This window comes from Oryza glaberrima, chromosome 4, assembly GCF_000147395.1.
Source record: "Oryza glaberrima chromosome 4, OglaRS2, whole genome shotgun sequence".
NCBI lineage: Eukaryota > Viridiplantae > Streptophyta > Magnoliopsida > Poales > Poaceae > Oryza > Oryza glaberrima.
Genome location: NC_068329.1, coordinates 23685279 through 23705128, shown reverse-complemented (window position 1 = coordinate 23705128; position 19850 = coordinate 23685279). Strand labels below are relative to the sequence as shown.

At 45.5% G+C, this 19850-nt stretch overlaps 1 protein-coding gene and 1 pseudogene across 1 annotated transcript; one reads left to right on the top strand and one right to left on the bottom strand.

Moving 5' to 3' along the window:
- Positions 1-2475: 2475 nt before the first annotated feature.
- LOC127771067 (GATA transcription factor 6-like) lies at positions 2476-5348 on the bottom strand. Its single transcript, XM_052296884.1, has 3 exons — positions 5107-5348; positions 4606-4908; positions 2476-4482 (listed from the first exon to the last, which is right to left on the bottom strand). The coding sequence occupies exons 1-3, from the start codon at positions 5275-5277 to the stop codon at positions 3646-3648; spliced, it is 1311 nt and encodes a 436-aa protein (XP_052152844.1). The 5' UTR covers positions 5278-5348; the 3' UTR covers positions 2476-3645.
- A 12438-nt stretch (positions 5349-17786) lies between these two features.
- Positions 17787-19790, top strand: LOC127770905 (cytochrome P450 84A1-like; annotated as a pseudogene).
- Positions 19791-19850: the final 60 nt, after the last annotated feature.

Here is a 19850-nt window from a genome sequence, read left to right as displayed (position 1 = left end):
ATGATGCAAAAGTTTTAAAAAGTTCGAAATTTTAGTGATTTTTATTATTAGGAATTTTCAGGATGTTACATCTAACCTCTTGGGAAATTTCCTTTGAGTCTATCTCTCTCATCCGATTCCTGCATTTTTCCTGCGCTCCAATCAAACGACCATTCCTGTGTTTTTCCTGTGTTTTGCAATCCTCTGTTTTATACTTCAATTCCTATTAGAATCCTGTGTTTTTCCTATTCCTCTATTTTTTCAACCCTGCGATTCAAAGGGGCCCTAAAGTCAGGAAAAAGAACCACTACACACCAACATCGCCTAAACAAACAACCGACGAAGGAACTAGGACCGGACCGACCGCCGCTATGCGAACAAAGAGTTACAATTATATTGCCTAACACCGACTCCGAACAGTTGAACACTTGACCTCACATATGTCACCTGATTAACGATTTCATTCATTTTCACTACCCAAGCCACCGTCTCACCTCATTAGCAATGCTACACAGTGCCAGATACCGCTCCTAAACCTAGAGGCTTAACCTCACCGGGACACTAAGATTGCCCTCGAAGTCTCGAACTGCTAGGGTAAATCGTTCATCAATCATCTTGTCTGTGTATCCATAATATCCATAAAAGGGCCAATTCAACAAGAGAAGAACCGATGAAATTATAAGCACAAATGGATAAGGCACTGGTTACTAACCCATATGTTGCAGTTGCACAGACTACTGTTATTGATTTTATAAATATTGAAATTTTCCAGTAAACTAATTTTCTAGTAAATTATAGCGCATAAATTAAAATAAGAATATACTTTACTTCAATTACAGCTTTCTAGTAAACTAATTTCGAATTTGGAATACACTAATAAAATGCTAAATTCCAAGTCCAACCCGGTATAATTAATTTTAAAATTGTTATGTTTTGGAAAAGGCTAGTCTAAACGGTCCATGCTATCTTGGCGACAATACACTTCCTCCATCCCAAAATATAAGCAATATTAGCATAGTGTCAAGTGATATTTTTTTTACTTTAACTATTTATAGAAAAAAAAGATCAATCATGTAAAATTGATGTTATTAGATTTATCTTAAACAAACTATTATAATATGAAAACTCTTTTTATTTAAAATATCTTATTTTTATATATATTGTTGATCAAAATAGCATATTGAAGACTGTGTCGAAGTTAAAAATACTTATATTTTAGGACAGTGACACTAGAGCAGACGTCCTCATCATAGTCTGTGACCCTTACTACCTTACTACGCATCCAACACATGCCTACGGTAACGGATGTTCAAATGCAGGATCGTTGAGGGAACTTGAGGGGTTTTTTATGAGCAAAGACCCGGACGCGCCGACGCTGCGGGGCCCGTCGGGCTCACGTGACGAACTGTGAGGGTGAAATTTGTTTAAGATACAAGAAAGAAAAAACTAGGAAGAATAGAGTCACAGGCTCACAGCGGGATGGATTCGGTGCGTCTTAGCTGCATTATTCGATCCGTCGTCTTCTGCCTTATCCGCGCCGGCCCGAGTCTGACTTGCCCACGATCCGTCCAAAACCCCCCAAACCGAAAACAAGCAGAACGCCTCGGAACGAAATTCCCGGGCACTCCGGCTGCTTAAACTGAACCCCGACGCACGGCTACAGAAATCTCCTGTCATCAACCGGTGAGCGACACAGGTTTTCTGGTGGCGTAGTGGTTATCTCTCAGACAGCGCAATCCCCGTCCTCGTGAAGGCACTCATCACGCTTGCCCTGCCTGTTGCGTAGACAGCTCGAGAAGCAAAGATACGCAGTCAGTTGGGAACAGAACATCAGCGAAAACGGAGCAGGAAAGTTAGCCCGTACGATCAGCCGGAACTGAAAGGAGGAGGAGCAAAGAATCCAAGCTGGGGAGTGGGGAGGGGAGGGGAGACGAAGGCGCGGAACAAAACGAAAACAATTGCGTGGTAGCTTAAGACAAGACACGGGTTTAGTGTGGGAGTGGAAGTGGGAGCCACGCGTGCGTGCGTGGAGCGCGGCTGCGCGCGCAGGCCGGGCAAGGCAGCGAGGCAGCCGGCAGCAGAGGAGGCGGCAGTAGAAGAAAAGGCGCGTCGCGGTCACCACGGCCGGTCACCACCACATATCTTCTCGGTGCCCCACCACCACCACCACCATCGCCATTACCGCTCTGGTTAGGTCGGAAAATGCAGCTGGGTCCAAACGAGTGAGTCACCACCACCACCCTGCACTTCCACAAAAACAACGGTGCAAACAAAAAAAATCTCGCCCCGCGCGCCCGTCAAAACTCCCATGCCATCATCTTCGTCTAGCACGGTACTAGCAGTAGCGCTTGATCACGAGAAGCCAGTGTCTCAGGTTCTGAGCGAGCACTGCTACCGCTGCAGCTGCTGCACCAAAGCTTGTGCGTAAACAAACACTACTGGGAACGCACGCGAGGCCATGTACCTGAGCAAAGGCAAGGAGAGCCCCAAGAGGTGTAGAGGTGTACAGTAGATGTTCCATTTTTCAAACAGTTCTGTTCCAGGTACAGAGAGCCCACCACCAAGGCAGAGTGGGAGGACACACCTGCATCAGCAAGACTAGACTTGGATTAACTTGCAAAGGACCCTACCTCCCAGTTTCATTCCTGCCTCATCTCAATCACAGGAGTACTACAAACTTCTGCAAACATGCAACATCTCCATCTATATCTGATGCCGATTGCTTCTACCCCTCGCTATCTCAACCCTCATCCTCCTAACGACTTATTCCAAGTCCCTATCATATCGGATATTTGAACACTAATTTAGAATATTAAACATCCACTAATTACAAAACTCATTCCATAAGTTTGGACTAATTTGCGAGACGAATCTTTTAAGTCTAATTACAACATGACTTTGACAATGTGATGCTATAGTAAACTTGTGATAATTGTAGATTAATTAGGCTTAAAAAATTCGTCTCATGGATAAGGTCTCATTTATGAAATTAATTTTTAAATTAGTCTATGTTTAATACTCTAAATTAACGTCCAAATATCCAAATATCCGATATGACATAGGCTAAAAACACCCCCTTAAGCATATCATGCTGTTACAGTTGACACCATCACGCGATGTAACCAAGGGTGCACGCAACACACACCAACCTGTCATCGCTCACACTGCTGCTGTGCTGTGCTGCACTCTTCTTCTCTCCTGGCCTTGGGGAATAAAACAAGGCGATCGGTTTGCTTTCGTCTTCCTCCCCTTCTCGCCATGCAAAGGGCGCTTTGGTTCTTGGTTTCTTCTTCCTTTTGCCTCAGAAATAATCACACCGGCATTGATGAACCAAGCATATGCAGGTACTACCTCAGAGAAAAAAAAAACTCCTTCGGGTAAGCTAGAATGGAAATGAAGTTCTGCGCTAACGCTGCCGCGGCTGCACTGCTGCTACAGCAGCAGTGCCCTAACAAACTATAGTAAAAGCTTTTGAGCTGGAGCACCGGAAAGCTGAATTCCTAGACCTAACATGACCTAAAGGCACCTAACTCTAATTAATCCAACCGGAACTAAGATAATACTGGAAAAGAAAGGGGAAAAAAATCCAGGTACGGTACAGGACTAATACGGCTGGAAAAATGTACAGCCACCGCGGGGGCGCGCGGGGTGGCTAGCTTGCTTTAGCTAGAACGACGCCACGGCGGGCGCTGCGGCGGCGGCGGCGGTGAGGAGTCCGGAGCCGACCTCCTTCTTGCGCCTCATCTCGAGCACCTTGCGGTGGGAGTTGGAGTGGATGGCGCTCACGAAGGTGGGGCTGCACGCCGGGCGGTACTCGGGGAGGAGCCGGCCCGACTTGTAGCGGACGCCGCACGCGTTGCAGAGCGTCTTGGCGCCCTCCGGCCCCGCGCGCCACTGCGGGGTCTTCTGCACGCCGCAGTGGCTACAGCGCCGGTCGCCCGGCGCGGGGGCCGACGCCGCCGCGCCCGAGGGATGTGGTGGGAGCTGCTTCGGCTTGCGGCCACGCTTCTTAGGCTTGTTCTTGCCGTTCTTACCGTGCTTGGACTTCTTCCCCGGCGGTAGGAGGTGATCGTCCGGGAGGTCCGACGTGCCGCCGAGCGGGTGCCACTCAAACTTGAGGAGCGGCGAGAACGACGAGAACGAAGCCGACGAGGAGCACGAGGAGGTGGTGGTTGTGGACGAGGACGACGTGGAGTCCGAGAAAGGCGGTGCCCCCGAGAGAGACCACGCCGTGGCCCGAGAGCGCTTGCTGCGTTTCGCCTTCACCGGCACCAGCGCCTCCGTTGACAGCGCGCAGATGGTCGGAGTCCGCACCGGATAGGACGCGGGTGGCAGCGCGCGGTAAGCTCCGTCCTGAGGCCGCCGCTGCAGCTGCCGAGGCTGCGGCGGCCGCGCGGCCAGCGACGCCACGACGGACGCAGGAGGCTGCGGCGGCGGGGGCAACTCGGAAAGGGAGTCGTCCATGATACGCGACACCCACTCTAGCTCCTCGACGTCATGCGCCTGCAGAGAAACCATACAGCACAGCAAGAAATTAATTACAGGGGGAAAAAAAAGACAACCATCGCGAAAGCCGCAGCCTTTCCGCCGAAAGGCACGGTCAACGAGAGTCTCGAGAAACCTCACCGGCAGGTCAACAATCTCCGGAGGCGGCGGCGGGGGCGCCACAAGCTCGTACGTTACGACGGACGACGGCTGGGAGTCGTCCTTCGACTTTTCCTCCTCTGGCGCGGCGACGACGGCCAGCGCCTGCTCGTTCTCCTCGGCGGCGTCCTTTTCCGCCTCGCAGAACTCCTCGAGGTCGAGCAGGTCCTCGACGGAGAACCCGTCCCTCTCAACCATCCCCCACGCCGACGGCGCCGCGGCCGCCCCCTCGTCGGCCGCCTCCTCCGACCGGCAACTACTTTTCAGCGCGTCCATCTTCCCATCCTTCTCCGTCCAAAAGGCACCCACATACACACACAGCAAAAACCATAAATTCCCAAAATTCCAGAAACCAAGCAAACACAGGCTCAAGAAACGCCCGTTCTCCTCCTCGTCATCCCCCTTCCCATAAAAAATCCCATCAAAGAATTATAAAAGAGTCGTTTTCTTATCGCCTCCTGAGGCTAACGCTCCCTTCCTTACCAGAGAGCTGTGGTGGTGCGCGTAGGACGGCATGGCTGAGGAGGAGCGGGAGGTGTTGGAACCCTGGGCGGCGGTGGCGGCGGCGTTTGAGGCGAAGAGGAGAGGAGGCGAGAGGGGGGCGGAGGAGGGGAAGGAAAGGGTGGAAGAAGGGATGAGCGTTTGGTGGAGCATTGAATGGCTGCCAAAGTCCGTGCCCACAACAACTGCGCCAGTTTCCCCTCGACCCTCACCTTTCTCCCATTTTACTCCTTCCCAATTCCTTTTCCCTCCCTTCCAAATCTTTCCTCTTTTCTTCTTTTCTTTTTCTGCCCTTGGTGCTTACTGCTTTCTATCTTTGATTTTTTAAGTTGTTTTTTAGCCTTTTTTAAATCCTATCTTGCCACTTCGTAATCTCGTCTGTCTGATATCACTCTCCCTTTTTGTATACGCCCTCTTTTCGAAGAAGCCAAAAGAGAGGGGTGAAATGTGAAATGGGGCAGTGGTGGTAACCGTAGCCACCCCCAGACAGCCAGACTTTGGGCGCCGCGCGCGGGAGCGTTTGCGTGTTTCCGGTCTACCCCGCCCCGCCTCGCCGGGCCGCCTCGCGATTAGTGTGCGTGACGGGGGTGGGCTGGGCCGGACGATTGAACGGACGGGGTTTGGGTAAAAGTAAGCGAGGGATTAGTGGCCGGGGGGGACACTTGGTGGGGGCCAGGAGGCACTGATGCCTCTCTTCATTTGGAGGTAAATCATAAATGGCGTCTTTTTTGAAATGTGAGTGCGGATTGTGGAAAGGTTCAAATTGGATTTTGCTCGGGATGGGTGGGTTTGCTTCCAGTTCAATCTTTGCCAGGGCTCTGTTGCTGTATTCAATTATTCATGTGCTGAGGATTTGGTATTAATCAATGTATATATACGTCCATCCTTCTAAAAATACCTATATGAATTTACAGATTGGCTTGGAAAAACCATTCAAACATTAATCGGCTGCTTTAATAGTAGTATTCTGCGAACACAGCAAATTGTCTCCATAAAAATAGGGGTGAAAACGAAATGGATTATGTACGGTGATCATACCACATCCTAAACATATTTGTTAAACGGATTCGAGGCAGATACGGATAGTGAGCGGATATGGATTGTTTCGGCTGTCAAAAATGGTGCAGGGTCGGCGCAGACACGGATCAGAAATGGATTAAATTTATCGGATGTTATATGTGTATGCAAGCAATAAACGATTGAGTTAGCAATGCAAAGTCAACGATGCAATAATCAATAAACGACCCATCATAATAATAATTATGTAATTAAGTGCTAACAGCATAAATACATGATATGTGTAATATAGAAATACATCTAAATAAGTGTGAGATAGACAGTGAAAGTATCTGACTAAGAAATCTTAGTATTATTCAACAAACGGCCTATCGGATAATTCAATAGAGATATCGGATAATATACATCCGCCAAATTTCTAGAACACATACCATATACTCGTTTCAGAGCGAATCGGATCGGATAATATCCAATCCATTTCACCCTACATAGAAATGTAGGATTTGCATTTTTCTAACTAATAAGTACACAATGTGCATGTTGGGAAGGAAGTTTTGAGCCAACACTTAAAAGCCAAAAAACACATGATCTGCGTAAAGAAAAAACTGCTATAGAACGCCATAAATGTTTTTGGTTGTATGATATTGCAAAATTAAACATATTTTGAAAACATGATAATTTCATGGTAGACATCGCTCACGTTAATTTAATTAATGTTTTCAAGTAGGGGACGAGAGAAGGGGCACATGCTTACATGAAAAAAGAATGTAAATGTCCTTTGTGTTTTCCACTTAGACCAACTCGGGCATCGACCCACCGTACACTGTCACCGATGCCAAGCCAATTGACTATCCGTGGCCAAGAGTTCACCTTGAGCATTGCTTCCATGCTATCGGCGTCGCCATCATCCTCGTCGCTTATATAGGACCTGTGTTTTAACCCTCATCGCCTATAAATGTTGGCCTCGCCATCGACCCATCGCCACCTTAAAACACTCTAGATCATTGGTCAGGCACTTTGCATGCGTCATCCCGTCACGCCACCACCAACACATTGACTAGCTGAATTCATATCGTTCCTCGATGATCCTGCTCACCTCAAGCTGTCCTCGTCGTTTTACTAGTTGACGCTTAGCCACCCAAGACATCTCTCGTATGGCTCCTCTGCCTTGTCATCCCCTTCTGCCTCCTCTCTAGTTGCTAAGGGAAACTTAACCTAAGCTCATCCTCCAATGCTGCAATTGGAAATCAAAAACCCCTCGTTAAGGCTGAACTTCTGAAGCCATTTTTCATTTCCATAACCCACCGTAACTCCAGTGCAATATTTCTATACACTGATACACACATTTGCCTTCTCTCCCCATTATCTACCCAAAAATATTAAATTCATAGGGGTGTTGCCCAATAGTATTTTCTTTACGTTCTTAGAGTGTTTCCATATGCGTGGTGTCATACTGTTTAAATCGTAAAGTGATGATATTTTATAGTAAAATTTTATTGAAAAGTAGTTATAACGTAAGACTTTTGTACTAACGGTTAAAATACTAATGCTAAGTAAACAATAATAATAAAATTACTGTATAATTTAAAATTGGAGATCGACTTCGAAGTCGTAATTCAAACAAGCATGCCCACAAAAGGATGTTTGTATTCTTCGCATAAAAGGGTTGTTTGTATAACATATCAAATATTATTTCGGCGATTGTCCAAATCCATTTGTTGTGACGAAACTGACGGCATATTTTCCTCTTTGCGTAAACCAAACAAAAAGTTACATTCAGATGAAGCACCCCGGCCTTACAGGCAGCCCGAGTATTGGGCTTTAATTTCATCCATCGTTTTAGGGAACATCGAGAATATGCCCCTGCTTCCGCTGAGACGAAAGCGACCGAACCATGTTGCCGAACAGTCTGCTGAAGGTTACTCGCTCCGTCAAAAAAAAAAAAAAAAAAAAGATAAACTCTGGTTTTTCGTGTTAAACTTTGACTGTCTGTCTTATATAAATTTTTTTTATAATTCATATTTTTATTGTTGTTAGATGATAAAACATGATTAATACTTTGTGGGTGACTTATCTTTTTAATTTTTTTCATATTTTTTTCAAATAAGACGGACGGTCAAATGTTGGGCACAAAAATCAGGGTTTATCTTTTTTGGGACGGAGGGAGTAGGTCTGATACTTTTCTTCAATAAAAGTTGGATGAAGATTAAGATTTTAATTGGATGCTTTTTAAACTGCTAAACGGTGCGTTTCGTATGAAATATTTTTATATGAAAGTTATTGTAAAATTCAAATTAATATATTTTTCAAGTTTGTAATAATTAAAACTCAATTAATCACAAATTATTACCATCTTGTTTTGTGTGAAACACTTAATCTTTTATTTTTATAGAAGATTCAAATACCACGTTAGCGTAAATGAGAATAGTATTGAGTAGAAATTCGCAGCCATTATTAGAGAGATTAGCACGGTTCAAATGTTTCCCTCCTTCGCCGGCCCGGCTTCCACGCGTTGCCGCGGCGGCACTCGCGTCGCGTGGCTTCTTCGTCGGACGCCCGTATGCTGGAGCGGGTCGCGGGAATCGCCAAAATTGACTAATCGTTTCCATTGTCACACGAAGTTACCGGAATACCCTTCCTGACGAAAGGAAAAAAAAAAAAAAACATCCGAGCGGCGGGTACACCGCATCGGCTCTCGGGTCGCCCAACCGGGCCACCGTTCGCGCGCGGTGCCACGAGCCGAGCGGGGCAGTTTAGACAATTTGCGCGCGCAACGACGATGCCTTCTCTCGCGGCGCGGGCAAAGTTAAAAAAGCCGACGTGGGTGGCCCGGACCCAGCACGTCGCCTCCACACGCAACGCATCTGAGCAGCAGCGGCCCGCGTGTCAGCCGAACGGGCGCGGTCCGCGAGGCGTACCTGCCGCCGAGTCGTCATCCGACCTGGCGGCCGGCCGGACGCGTCACGGATAATACGTGGCGTGACTGGATTGGTTGGGTACGGACACGCGCTGCGCGGCGGTGGCGGCAGGTGGGCTCGGGCTGCGAGAGGTGGACCGGGTCTTGGGCCGGCTCACCGCCCGACGTAAAGCAGTTTTAAAGGCGCAGAGAGGACGGCCGCGCGGCGGTGTGGGTTTGGGCTGGAGCTGGCCCTATGGACCGTGGACCACGGAGTAGTAGGAGTATTATTAATAGTCGTCTCTCAGCTCAGAGTTGCCCTTGTCGCGAGGTAAATCAGCAGCGCACGGCCGTGGAATAAAAACGATGGCGTGAATAGTGAAGAGGCAGGGTCGTACGTACGCGCAGTACGTGTACATCTACTACTGCGGCCGTAAGTATGGCTGTCGGTTCATACTTTCCTTGTACGTCAAAACAGATGCCTCTCACGAGGTTTTTGGGCTACTTAATACAGTACCTGGCTCCATGTTCGTTCTACTCGCGAATTTTCCGTAGCTATCCCCGCGCGTTAAACTTCTGTGTGCAAGATTGCAAGTATTCCATTATGTTCTTCAACGCTGACACGATGCTAACTGTTAACCGAATGACCACGATTTGGCAACAAAACAGTGCGTTCCAGAAATTAAATTCGTCGTCAGTTTCAGAAGGCGTAGACAAAAATACAGGATCAATCATCAGGAGGGTAATCTGATGCCGAGTTTTCTGTCCTTCCGTGGACAGGAAAATTCTCAATGACAAACTCGACAAAAAAAATCAGCATAGGGGCACGATGAAACTGACCAGACAACCGTGCAGATAAATATTCGAGATCGTCAATACAATCCCGGCAGCAGAGTAAACTGGCCAACCGGAACGATAGCCAAAACATCATGGATGACAAATGTTGTGAAGATGAAAGCTCAAACTCATCGGGATGTCAGATTCGACGGGCCAAACTAAGATAAGAGACGATGCATCTAGACGGCTCCCACCACGTGATTGACGGTGGATATCCATAGATTTGCTTAAAAACTTTAAAGGCGTCGAGGGCCTACGCATCTGCGTCCGCATGCATGGGCTCCGAGTTGACGTGTTCGGTGTTCCCTTCACCGCATATGGGGTATGGCCGTATGGGGAACTCACAGGAATGGCGCGGCGGGTCGGAGGCGGCGCCCCACGCGGGCCACCGCCTTGCCGAGAGCACGCGACGTCGCGCCGCGCGAGGCCGTTCGGTTTGGGCCTTTGCGGTGGGCCGCGCTGCGTGGGCACAATCGAGTAGTGTTCGTGGCTGTCAAAGATCCAGTCGGGACCGATCTTATTAGGCTTTTGAATCTTTTCGCTGTCGAGCCGTGTGAGGTGCAACCGGTTACCACTTACCAGTTACCAGTAGTAGGCCGGGGAGCTTAGGTGCCAAATTGATGCGTACATATCCACTTACCATGCTCACGTCCCTTTCCTACTGCGCTGAAGGCGTTGTGCCTGCCGGTGTGGCGATGCGATATGCTACAGAGATGTGTGTGGTCAATTGTTGATTTCGCAATTTTTCGTACAGGCTGATTTTGCAGCTTTGACATCGCCGTGCGAAAACAACCTTGATCTTATAGCTGTTGTGATCAGTGCCGAGAATGACGACCTCCTAAATTTCCACAGGCATGATGCAAAATACGGACGCAGTCATGTGCACGCAGACGCACCTTACCTATAGACATTTTTATACCGTTTAATATCATCATTATTATTTCTGGATTGCTGCCAGATATGCAGATCGCAAGAGATTTTTCTTTAGCAAAAGAAGAAAGGCGCCAAGTCGCCAAGGGATGCATGGCGCGTATCAGCGCATTAGACACAGGACGCGGGCGTGGCGTCGTTGGCATGCACTGTGCTTTTGCCACTCGACGGCGATTGTTGAATCACGCACATCAGTTCGACACCAAAAAAGAAAATCGGCCTTTTTCCACCCAGCTATTCCAGCCGCTTTTGGTCTCGTTGCTTGCAGTTGCATGACAAATCATGGCCTTGTTACGTCGAAGGAGGAAGGACGGGGATGGGGATGTATACAGTGGTGGCTGTTCTTCCGTAGCTTCCTTTTTGCGGTGGTGGTGCGCAGGGGCGGAGCTAGTATATAGTAGGGGGGTGCCTAGGAACCCGGTCAAGAAAATCTTTTAGCTATACATCATCTATTTTCACCATGTATGCACTTCCCTCAATACAAACTTGGGCATCCGTATCAGCTTAAACTCAATCTAAAGTAAAGTAAATTAAGCAAGTGGCACTACCCTCTGTTTCGCTCTAGCTCCGTCCCTGGTGGTGCGCTCGCTAGAGTGGGAGTTTTATGGGCGATCGATGCCATCAAAATCGATCCTTCCATTTGACTTGCCTTTCACATCAAGCAAAGAGGATGTCGCCGTTGCGAAGGGAGCACGTACTACCTGCAGTAAGCAATCAGACTGTGAGAAAGCCGTGGTAAAGAACATCGTCAAGGTGACATGAGTTAAATTACGCGATAAAAGGTCAAGCTGAAACCATGCTCCTCGATCGAGCTCAAGACAAAGCTGGCGGTGCCACTGAAATGTCTGAATTATTTTGGCCCAGTGCAGACTTTCCTTGGACGATTCGTGCGTCACAATTGCGTTGTGATGCTGGACCAGCTTTGTTATAGGCTGGTCAATGCAAAAGCCCAGCATATGCAACGAATTTCATTGGTATAAATCAAAGTACTCCTTCTGTTTCAAATTATAAGATTTTCTAGCATTAACCATATTCATATAGATGTTAACGAATCTAGACAGTGTTAATATGAGTAATGCTAAAAAAATCTTATAATATAAAACGGAGGGAGTACCACTCATCCTGGAATGAGAATCAAGAAAGCAACACAAAATGTTCTGTGTCAAGGCTGCTATACTTATGGAGAACTTTTGGACTTGGGCTATTTATGGGCAAGTTATGTAGGTTATGTAAAGGGCCCACTTGCAATCCTTCCTAACAATATTGCTCACAAAGGAGAAAAGTCCAATATAACTCCCTTAATATAAGTTGCATCTATTTTGTATTACTCAACGGCAAAACCAGATATACTAACTCCTCCAACTACTACAACCATGCAAAACGACTTACTCAACTGTTCTAAGAACAGTTTTTATTGACGCGACATCCACATGACCGTCCAGTCATCAAGAAAATATGTGGAGTTCACATCTAAGTGAGAGGGAAGCTAGAAAAAAAAATGCCTATGCTCCTTCCACCTCCCATTGTTCCCCTCTCCCCTGCTCCCCCTCCTCCACTTCCAGCATGCGTGGCAGGAGAGCTTGAGAGAAGTTTTATGATGCATACTTGATCAATTTATACTTCAATATTATAATATACTAGCAAAAATATCTGTGCGTTGCAACGGGTGAAAAAATTCTAATGATAATATAAGTTTTTCATGCATAATCATGTCAATGACAATGTTTGTATTTTAATGAGCGGCTTGTTCTTTTTTTATAAACGGTGTTTTTTCTTGCGCGATTTTCTCAAACCATTTTTCAGAAATAGCGCATTTCTTTCTAACAGTTTTTTCCTAGCATGCTTTTTTTTTTCCTTTTTTTTACTGATGACGAAAACCATATTTTTCTCCCCTTTTTTGTTTTGCTTTTCTCGCGTGTTTTTTGCTATTTTTTCTGACAATTACTTTCTCGCGTGGTTTTTTTTGCCTGTTTTTTCTGAATGTCATTTTTTGCTTTTTTCCAATACATGAGAATATATGATGAAATAAAAGCCGTGTAGTAGATGGTAAAAAAATCAATGGATCCTATCCGACTCAAGCGTCCATCAATTTAGCTTTTTTCTGACAGTTTTTTCAGAGTGATTTTTTTATATAGGTAGTGTATTTTTCTTCCATGGTTTTTTCAAACCATTTTTTTAAAGAAATGGTGCATTTTTTCTGACAGTCTTTTCCTCGCATGTTTTTTTTAAAAAGTTTTTGCCGACAATGGAAATAATTTTTCTCACGCGTTTTTTTATTTTTTTTAAGAAGATGGAAAAACCTTTTCATCATGTTTTTTTTGCGCTTTTTTCTGACTTTTTTCTCACACGTTTTTTGACCGTTTTTATTTTCTCGTGCATTTTTTATTTTTAAATAGTTAGATTAGATTAGAGATAGAGATGAGATTTATACTAATTAGAAATTGGACTTTGTTTCGCCCTTTCCATTTTTTTCTCACGTGTATTTTTTATTTTATACGAACCATTTTTTGCCACTTTCTTAGGGAATCGGACGAACTTTTTTAGATGTTTTTTCAGATTTTTTTCGCCTTTACAGGAACTAGATTTTTTTTCCGTTTTTAAAGGAATCAGATCTAGCGTTTTTTTCACCACTTTTTTTTTTGCCTTTTATAGGAATCGGATTTTTTTTCCGTTTGCATCTATAGTTTTTTTTCGCCACTTAGGGGAAATAGACTTTTGTTGTTGTTGTTTTTTGTTTTTTTATTTTTTGTGTGGCTTTTCTTTTCTTTTTATGCACCTTTCTGCCTTTGTTCTATCCCTTTTATTTATTGTTTTTTTTAAAAAAAAGACCAAAAGCATCTTATTGCAAGATTATAGGTACTCAAATGTAAATATAAAAATTACAGGGACTGAAATGCAAATGTACAAACCCAAATATTAAAATCATATAAAAATGGAATGTTCTCGACATATGTCCGTTTTTGCAAACAGATCTTCAATCCGGCACATCAATTTTTTTCACCAAGATGTATGGAATATCACGGTATAGATTGAAACCGAGAGAAGTGGTGCCTAGTATCTCGGACTCAAACCGAGAGGAGTGGGACTCGGATAACTTTTTTTTTCTTCTGAGAGGGAATCGCAACGAGGAGTCGGACTTTTTTTATTTTTATCGCTATTTATTTTACGGGACCGAGTCGGACTTTTTTTTATCGCTATTTTGTTTTTTCTTTTCTTTTTTTAGCACGTTTTTGTTCGCCCGGTTTTTTTTATCGGACAATTTTGGTTTTTTTAGCCCGGTTTTTTTGCCCTTTTTTTTGATCGAACATATTTGGTTTTTTTCGCACTTTTTTCGCCCGGTTATTTTTTGATCGGACAAACTTGGTTTTTTTCGCCTGGTTTTTTTACGGACGATGGAAGCACATCTTATTTTTTAAGTAGTAGAGATATTTATTTAATTTATACTTTAATCTTGTTATATTTCGAATATTTTAAAATATATAAATTAGATCATACGTCACTGTCGCACATGCGCCACAGCTTCATATGCAAGTTCGCATGCATGAACAGCCGTGTGCAAGTTCCGATACATGATGACACAGTGCAAGCGAGTTGGCAGGATAGCAGCCCACACGGCATACCAGCCGGCAAGTTAACTTTCTAGGGAATCATCATCTGATGCAAGAGATTTATTTAGGGTGATCATTATAGAAAACGACAACTTCCATTATCTAAAAGAATAAAACGACAACGTGCTTACTGTTGGAGATTTATGCCACTTTAAGCCACTCAATATCTTTCTTTTTTTTAAAAAAAAACCGAGCCAGCATAAGTAGGGGGAGAAACTATTTACATGATCACTAACGGTGAAGGATAGAATGAAAAGAAAAGTAAAAGAAAAGAAAAAGAAAAAGAGGAGGAAAAAGAAGAGAGAGAAAAACTATTAATATAATCAATCAAAAGTACTCTTATACCGATAATCTCGCAATGTTTGTTTCTCCACATATTCTCCATAGCTTGACTTCGTCATGAATCTTGTCTAGTAGTTGCAGCAGGGCTTTTTTTTCTTGATTTCGAAATACTTTTCAGTTCCGCTCGCACCATATCTCCCATTCTACCAGCATGTGGATTGATTTTTTTGCTTTGACTTTGTCTTTCCCACCTTGAGTTGTTCTCATGATCCACCAGTTCAATAGTGATTCATTTTCATCATGTGTCAGGTTAATTTCATTGCAGTTCAGCTTCCCTAGCCTGCCGTACAAAGGGATAATCCTTGAAGAGACGTTGAGATGTTTCTAGTTTCCTATAGCATAGTTGACAGAAATAGTTATTTGACCATTATCTGATATATATGTAGCTGATCTGTTGTCCAAATCCTATTTTGCAGCAACAGCCAGTCGAAGTGTTTGTATTTGGAGGGGTCCCATTGCTTTTAGATTAATTTTGCTGCAACTGAGCTTATCCTTCCGTTGAATTGTGCTATATAGGCTGACCTCACACTGTATTTCCCATTGCAACAAACTGTTCTTGAAGGTTTTTTAATTCAGGTGGCAGCTACTCCTGCCTCGTGCGAAACAAAATTCAGGGGGCGCCCAGCAAAATTTAATTAGGAGGTTCAAACATTACAACAGATTACTGTGTGTACAGGGTCTAAACTCAATAACATAATATTCAGTAGAATTATTGGCTAGAAAACTCAATGAATGTTAGGGATTTTATCTTATCACCTTATTTGAATAAAACAAATTTATCGGTTATTATATGTCTTACCACAGGGATAGGCAGGAGCTGTAGCTTAGATGTAAATTCTTTCTATTATTAAAAAAACTAACAAGGTATATTACTTGTTCTGGGAGGTAACTTGCAGTGCTATTTTACTCTGAAAGCATCTCAATATCTCATGTGATCGTTTCGGAGATTTGGAGAAAGGAACAATTATTGTGATAACCACTTACAAACATGCCTAGAAACATCAGTACACGTACAGTGCGGTTGATCAACCAGACTAACAGAGTTCTTCCGATAAACGAGGAAGTAGGCCAACGTAGAGCTCTCCCGAGTTCCGACAGAGACGACACCTATATATCGAAGTTCATAACCACGCTATCCATGTGAAAACAATTCTTTTTTTTCTGGCGATGACGCTCGTCAAAACAGATAAGAAATCAATATAAAAAAACATAGGCAATATAAGTTATCCTAAAGTAGTAATAAAGTATGAAGAAATATAGGATTAAATTTACGTGGACATATGAAGAAAAATATTTATTTACAGTTGATTTTCTTCTTTATATATTCCTCTATATGTCGGTAACATTGCATGTTTGTGAAAGAATTTGTCATAGGATAAATTTATTCATTTTTAATATCTTTTATAACGTTGTGGACTGCATACAATAAACAACAGATGCTCTAGTTGGGGGCTTTATAATCCATTTCTTTGTCCATACAAGCTATGCATGCATACACCTGACATATGCATCTACCTATTTATATGTTGGTATATTAGATATGGGATATCTCAGATACATAAAGATACGTGATATGGGACTTCTCCTACATGATGTACACACATACTTTCATGTAAAATAAATTACATCACCATTCCTTAAAGTTGCAACGTGATATCACTCTGTCCACGATCTTGTAAATCGTATATCTTGGTCTTGGTTTTGATGTATCATGGTAGGTCCATTGTACGTTTCCCACATGGATGTTCACCTTGGATGCAAATTTGCATTCAGCTCCTTCATGCACACTCGCTGTGTGTCTCCTCGAAATATCCTCTCTTCTCTTCTGTATCTATTCAGGGTGGGTTGCAGCTGCTGCAGTAGAGGAGGGAGACGCCTAGGGTGGTGGCGGCTTGAATGAACACTCAATTGCTCCATGGAAATCCATCCTCCGTAAGACCAACGAGGCCACTGTTTCATCTTCTCTCGTCTCCCCATCTGTCTTCGTTCTCATTCGGACGAGGAAGCAAACCACCCATCAATCTTTTGCACTGGCGCCCAAAATCCATGTCCACATCACCATGGCTTTCCCCTTCTTATCTTGTCTGCGTAGGAAATCCCCGTCTGCATCTCCATCTCGGATCACCCTCCATCCTTTCCAATTATCCTTTATCTAGACATGTGACAACAACCTAGGTTCTCAAAACCTAACACCACCTAGTGCCGATGTCAGCCTCTAGTCACTACTCTAGCTACAAGGACTCTGCGATCTCAGTATTTGTTATCTTTGAGAAGAAAGTTTCATCATATCTTCAATTGAAACTTTTGTGATTTGAGATGAAAATTTTAATTTTTTGGACTAAAAGTATGTGATTTTGAGATGAATGGTTTAGAATCAAATCGAACATTTTTATGATTTGAGATGAAAGTTTTTATGACTTGAGATGAAAGTTTCATGTTTTTAATTGAAAGTTTGTGTCACAACAAAGTTTTTTAACACCATGGAGACAATCATTCTAACTCAACTATACAACGCGAACGTCGAGGCACGGCGTGAACAAGAATGGGCAGGGACTATGCATGTGCACGACTTATGTCGCTAGCACAGCTGCGGCAATTAATCATACTTAACCTGGAATAAGAAATATTAACTTGATAGGTCATCCCACTAGTATCCACGATACCATTAGCATTTTATTAATTGACAACAATATATATCTGCATTCTACTTTTTCAGTCTCAATATATAAGAAACTAGTATTAAATGAGACATATCCTAAGTAATGCAAAAGGGTCTGTTTAGATTCGTAATATTAGAATATGTCATATCAATAGTAAAGTCTTATATTTCGGGACTAAGGAGTATGTTAATCGGAGAAATGATAAACAAATTGACAATCTGGCAAGGATTTAAGGTGGGTCCATATTATAATGGTTTGGATAACAAGTAAAATGCACCAATTACAAGTTATATATATATCTAACAAGTACCATCTATCAATCCATCTAGGCACGAGAAAGGCAAAGAGCTAGCTAGCAAATAACAATCAGTAATGGAGAGCTGGTGGCTTCCAACATGGCAGCCTCTCCTTGTGCTCCTACCAACAATGCTTCTCCTCTATCACACGGTCTCGTCATGGCACTGTGGCGAGCGATGCCTCCCGCTCCCGCCGGGGCCGCGGGGTCTGCCGTTCGTTGGCAACATCCTGCATACCAGCGACATGACCCACCGTGGCCTGGCTCAGCTCGCCTCGCGCTACGGCGGCCTCCTCCACCTCCGCCTCGGCCGCCTCCGCACCGTGGTCGTGTCGACGCCAGAGATGGCCCGGCTGGTCCTCCATGTAAACGATCGCGCCTTCGCCGACCGCCCGACCACCGCGGCCATCGACTACCTCACATACGACCGCGCGCCGACATGGTGTTCGCCCCCTACGGGCCAGGGACGGATCTAGAAATAAAAAGTTGGGGGACTAAACATATCGAGTACATCGGTATAAACACATCATCTCAATATTAAACTATGCTAAAATGCTATTAACACATACTATTTTACCAATCTTGACAAAAAAAATTGAAGAGGGGCTCGGGGGGGGAGGTATCCATGAGTTTTGTAGGTGTAGGGGGGACTTGAGTCCCCCCTACACCCCACGTTGGATCCGCCCCTACTACGGGCCCTTGTGGCGCCAGCTGCGGAAGCTGTGCATCAACAGGCTCTTCAACCGGCGCCGGGCCGCGTCGTGGGCAGCTGTCCACGACGGGGTCGATAGTCTCCTGCGGGAGGTGGCCAAGAACAGCGGCGCGGTGGTCAACGTCGGCGAGCTCGTGTTCGGCATGTCGATGAAAATCACTCTCCGGGCGGCGCTGGGGATGCGGAACGAGGGCGAGGACGCCGCCGATCTCGTCGCCGTGCTGAAGGAGTTCTCCGAGATGTTCGGGGCGTCCAACCTCGCGGACTACGTGCCGTGGGTGGGGTGGATGGACGTGCAGGGGATCAACCGGAGGATGGTGGCTGCGCGCGCCGCGCTGGACAGGTTGATCGACCGGGCCATCGACGAGCACCTTGCGCACCCGAAGCCAGTTGACGCCACCGACGCCGACATGGTAGATGGCATGCTTTTTTTCCTCGACGAAATGCCCGAGTGCCCCGGCGTGGGCGCAGCGACCGCGAAGTACATGGACGGGGCAGACGCCTGTGCCGGAATGCTACGTCTCTCCAGGGATAACATCAAGGCAACTATTATGGTATAGTGCACACATGCACAATACGTGGAGCCATGGCACGTGAACGTCATAGCCATCATCCATAGGCTCTATAGTATTATGCTGCAAGATCAATTATTGGCTAAAGATAATAATAATAATAATAATAATAATAATAATAATAATAATAATAATAATAATATTTCACTTTGTATAGGACGTGTTGTTTGGCGGCACGGAGACATCGGCGACGACGATCGAGTGGGCAATGTCGGAGCTCATGAGCAATCCGGAGGAAATGAGGCGTATGCAGGACGAGCTAGCTGAGGTAGTCGGGCTGCACCGCCAGGTCACGGAGAGCGACCTCACTGGCGACAAGCTGCCTTACTTCAGGTGCGACCTCACTGGCGACCCTACGCATGCACCCACCTGAGCCGCTCCTGCACCACGAGGCCGGCGAGGACTGCGACGTCGCCGGCTACCGCGTCCCCAAGAAGACGCGCGTCCTGATCAACGTGTGGGCGATCGGTCGCGACGCGTCGGCGTGGGGGGATGACCCGGACGCGTTCAGGCCGGCACGGTTCGGCCCCGGCACGGACAACGCCGAGACGGACTACCGCGGCGGCCACTTCCACCTCCTGCCGTTCGGCTCGGGCCGGAGGTCGTGCCCGGGCATGCAGCTGGGGATGCTCGCGGTGGAGCTAGCGCTGGCCAGGCTGCTCCACGGCTTCGACTGGAGCTTGCCCGGCGGGACGGGGTCGGCCGGTGAGCTCGATATGGAGGAGACATATGGGCTCACCGCGCCGCGAGCAGTGCGGCTGTCCGCCGTACCGGTGCCGCGGCTAAGCCATCTCTAAGCTGCGTACGATCTCGATCGACCGCGCTCTACATGCCGATCTGATGACTGAGGAGACACG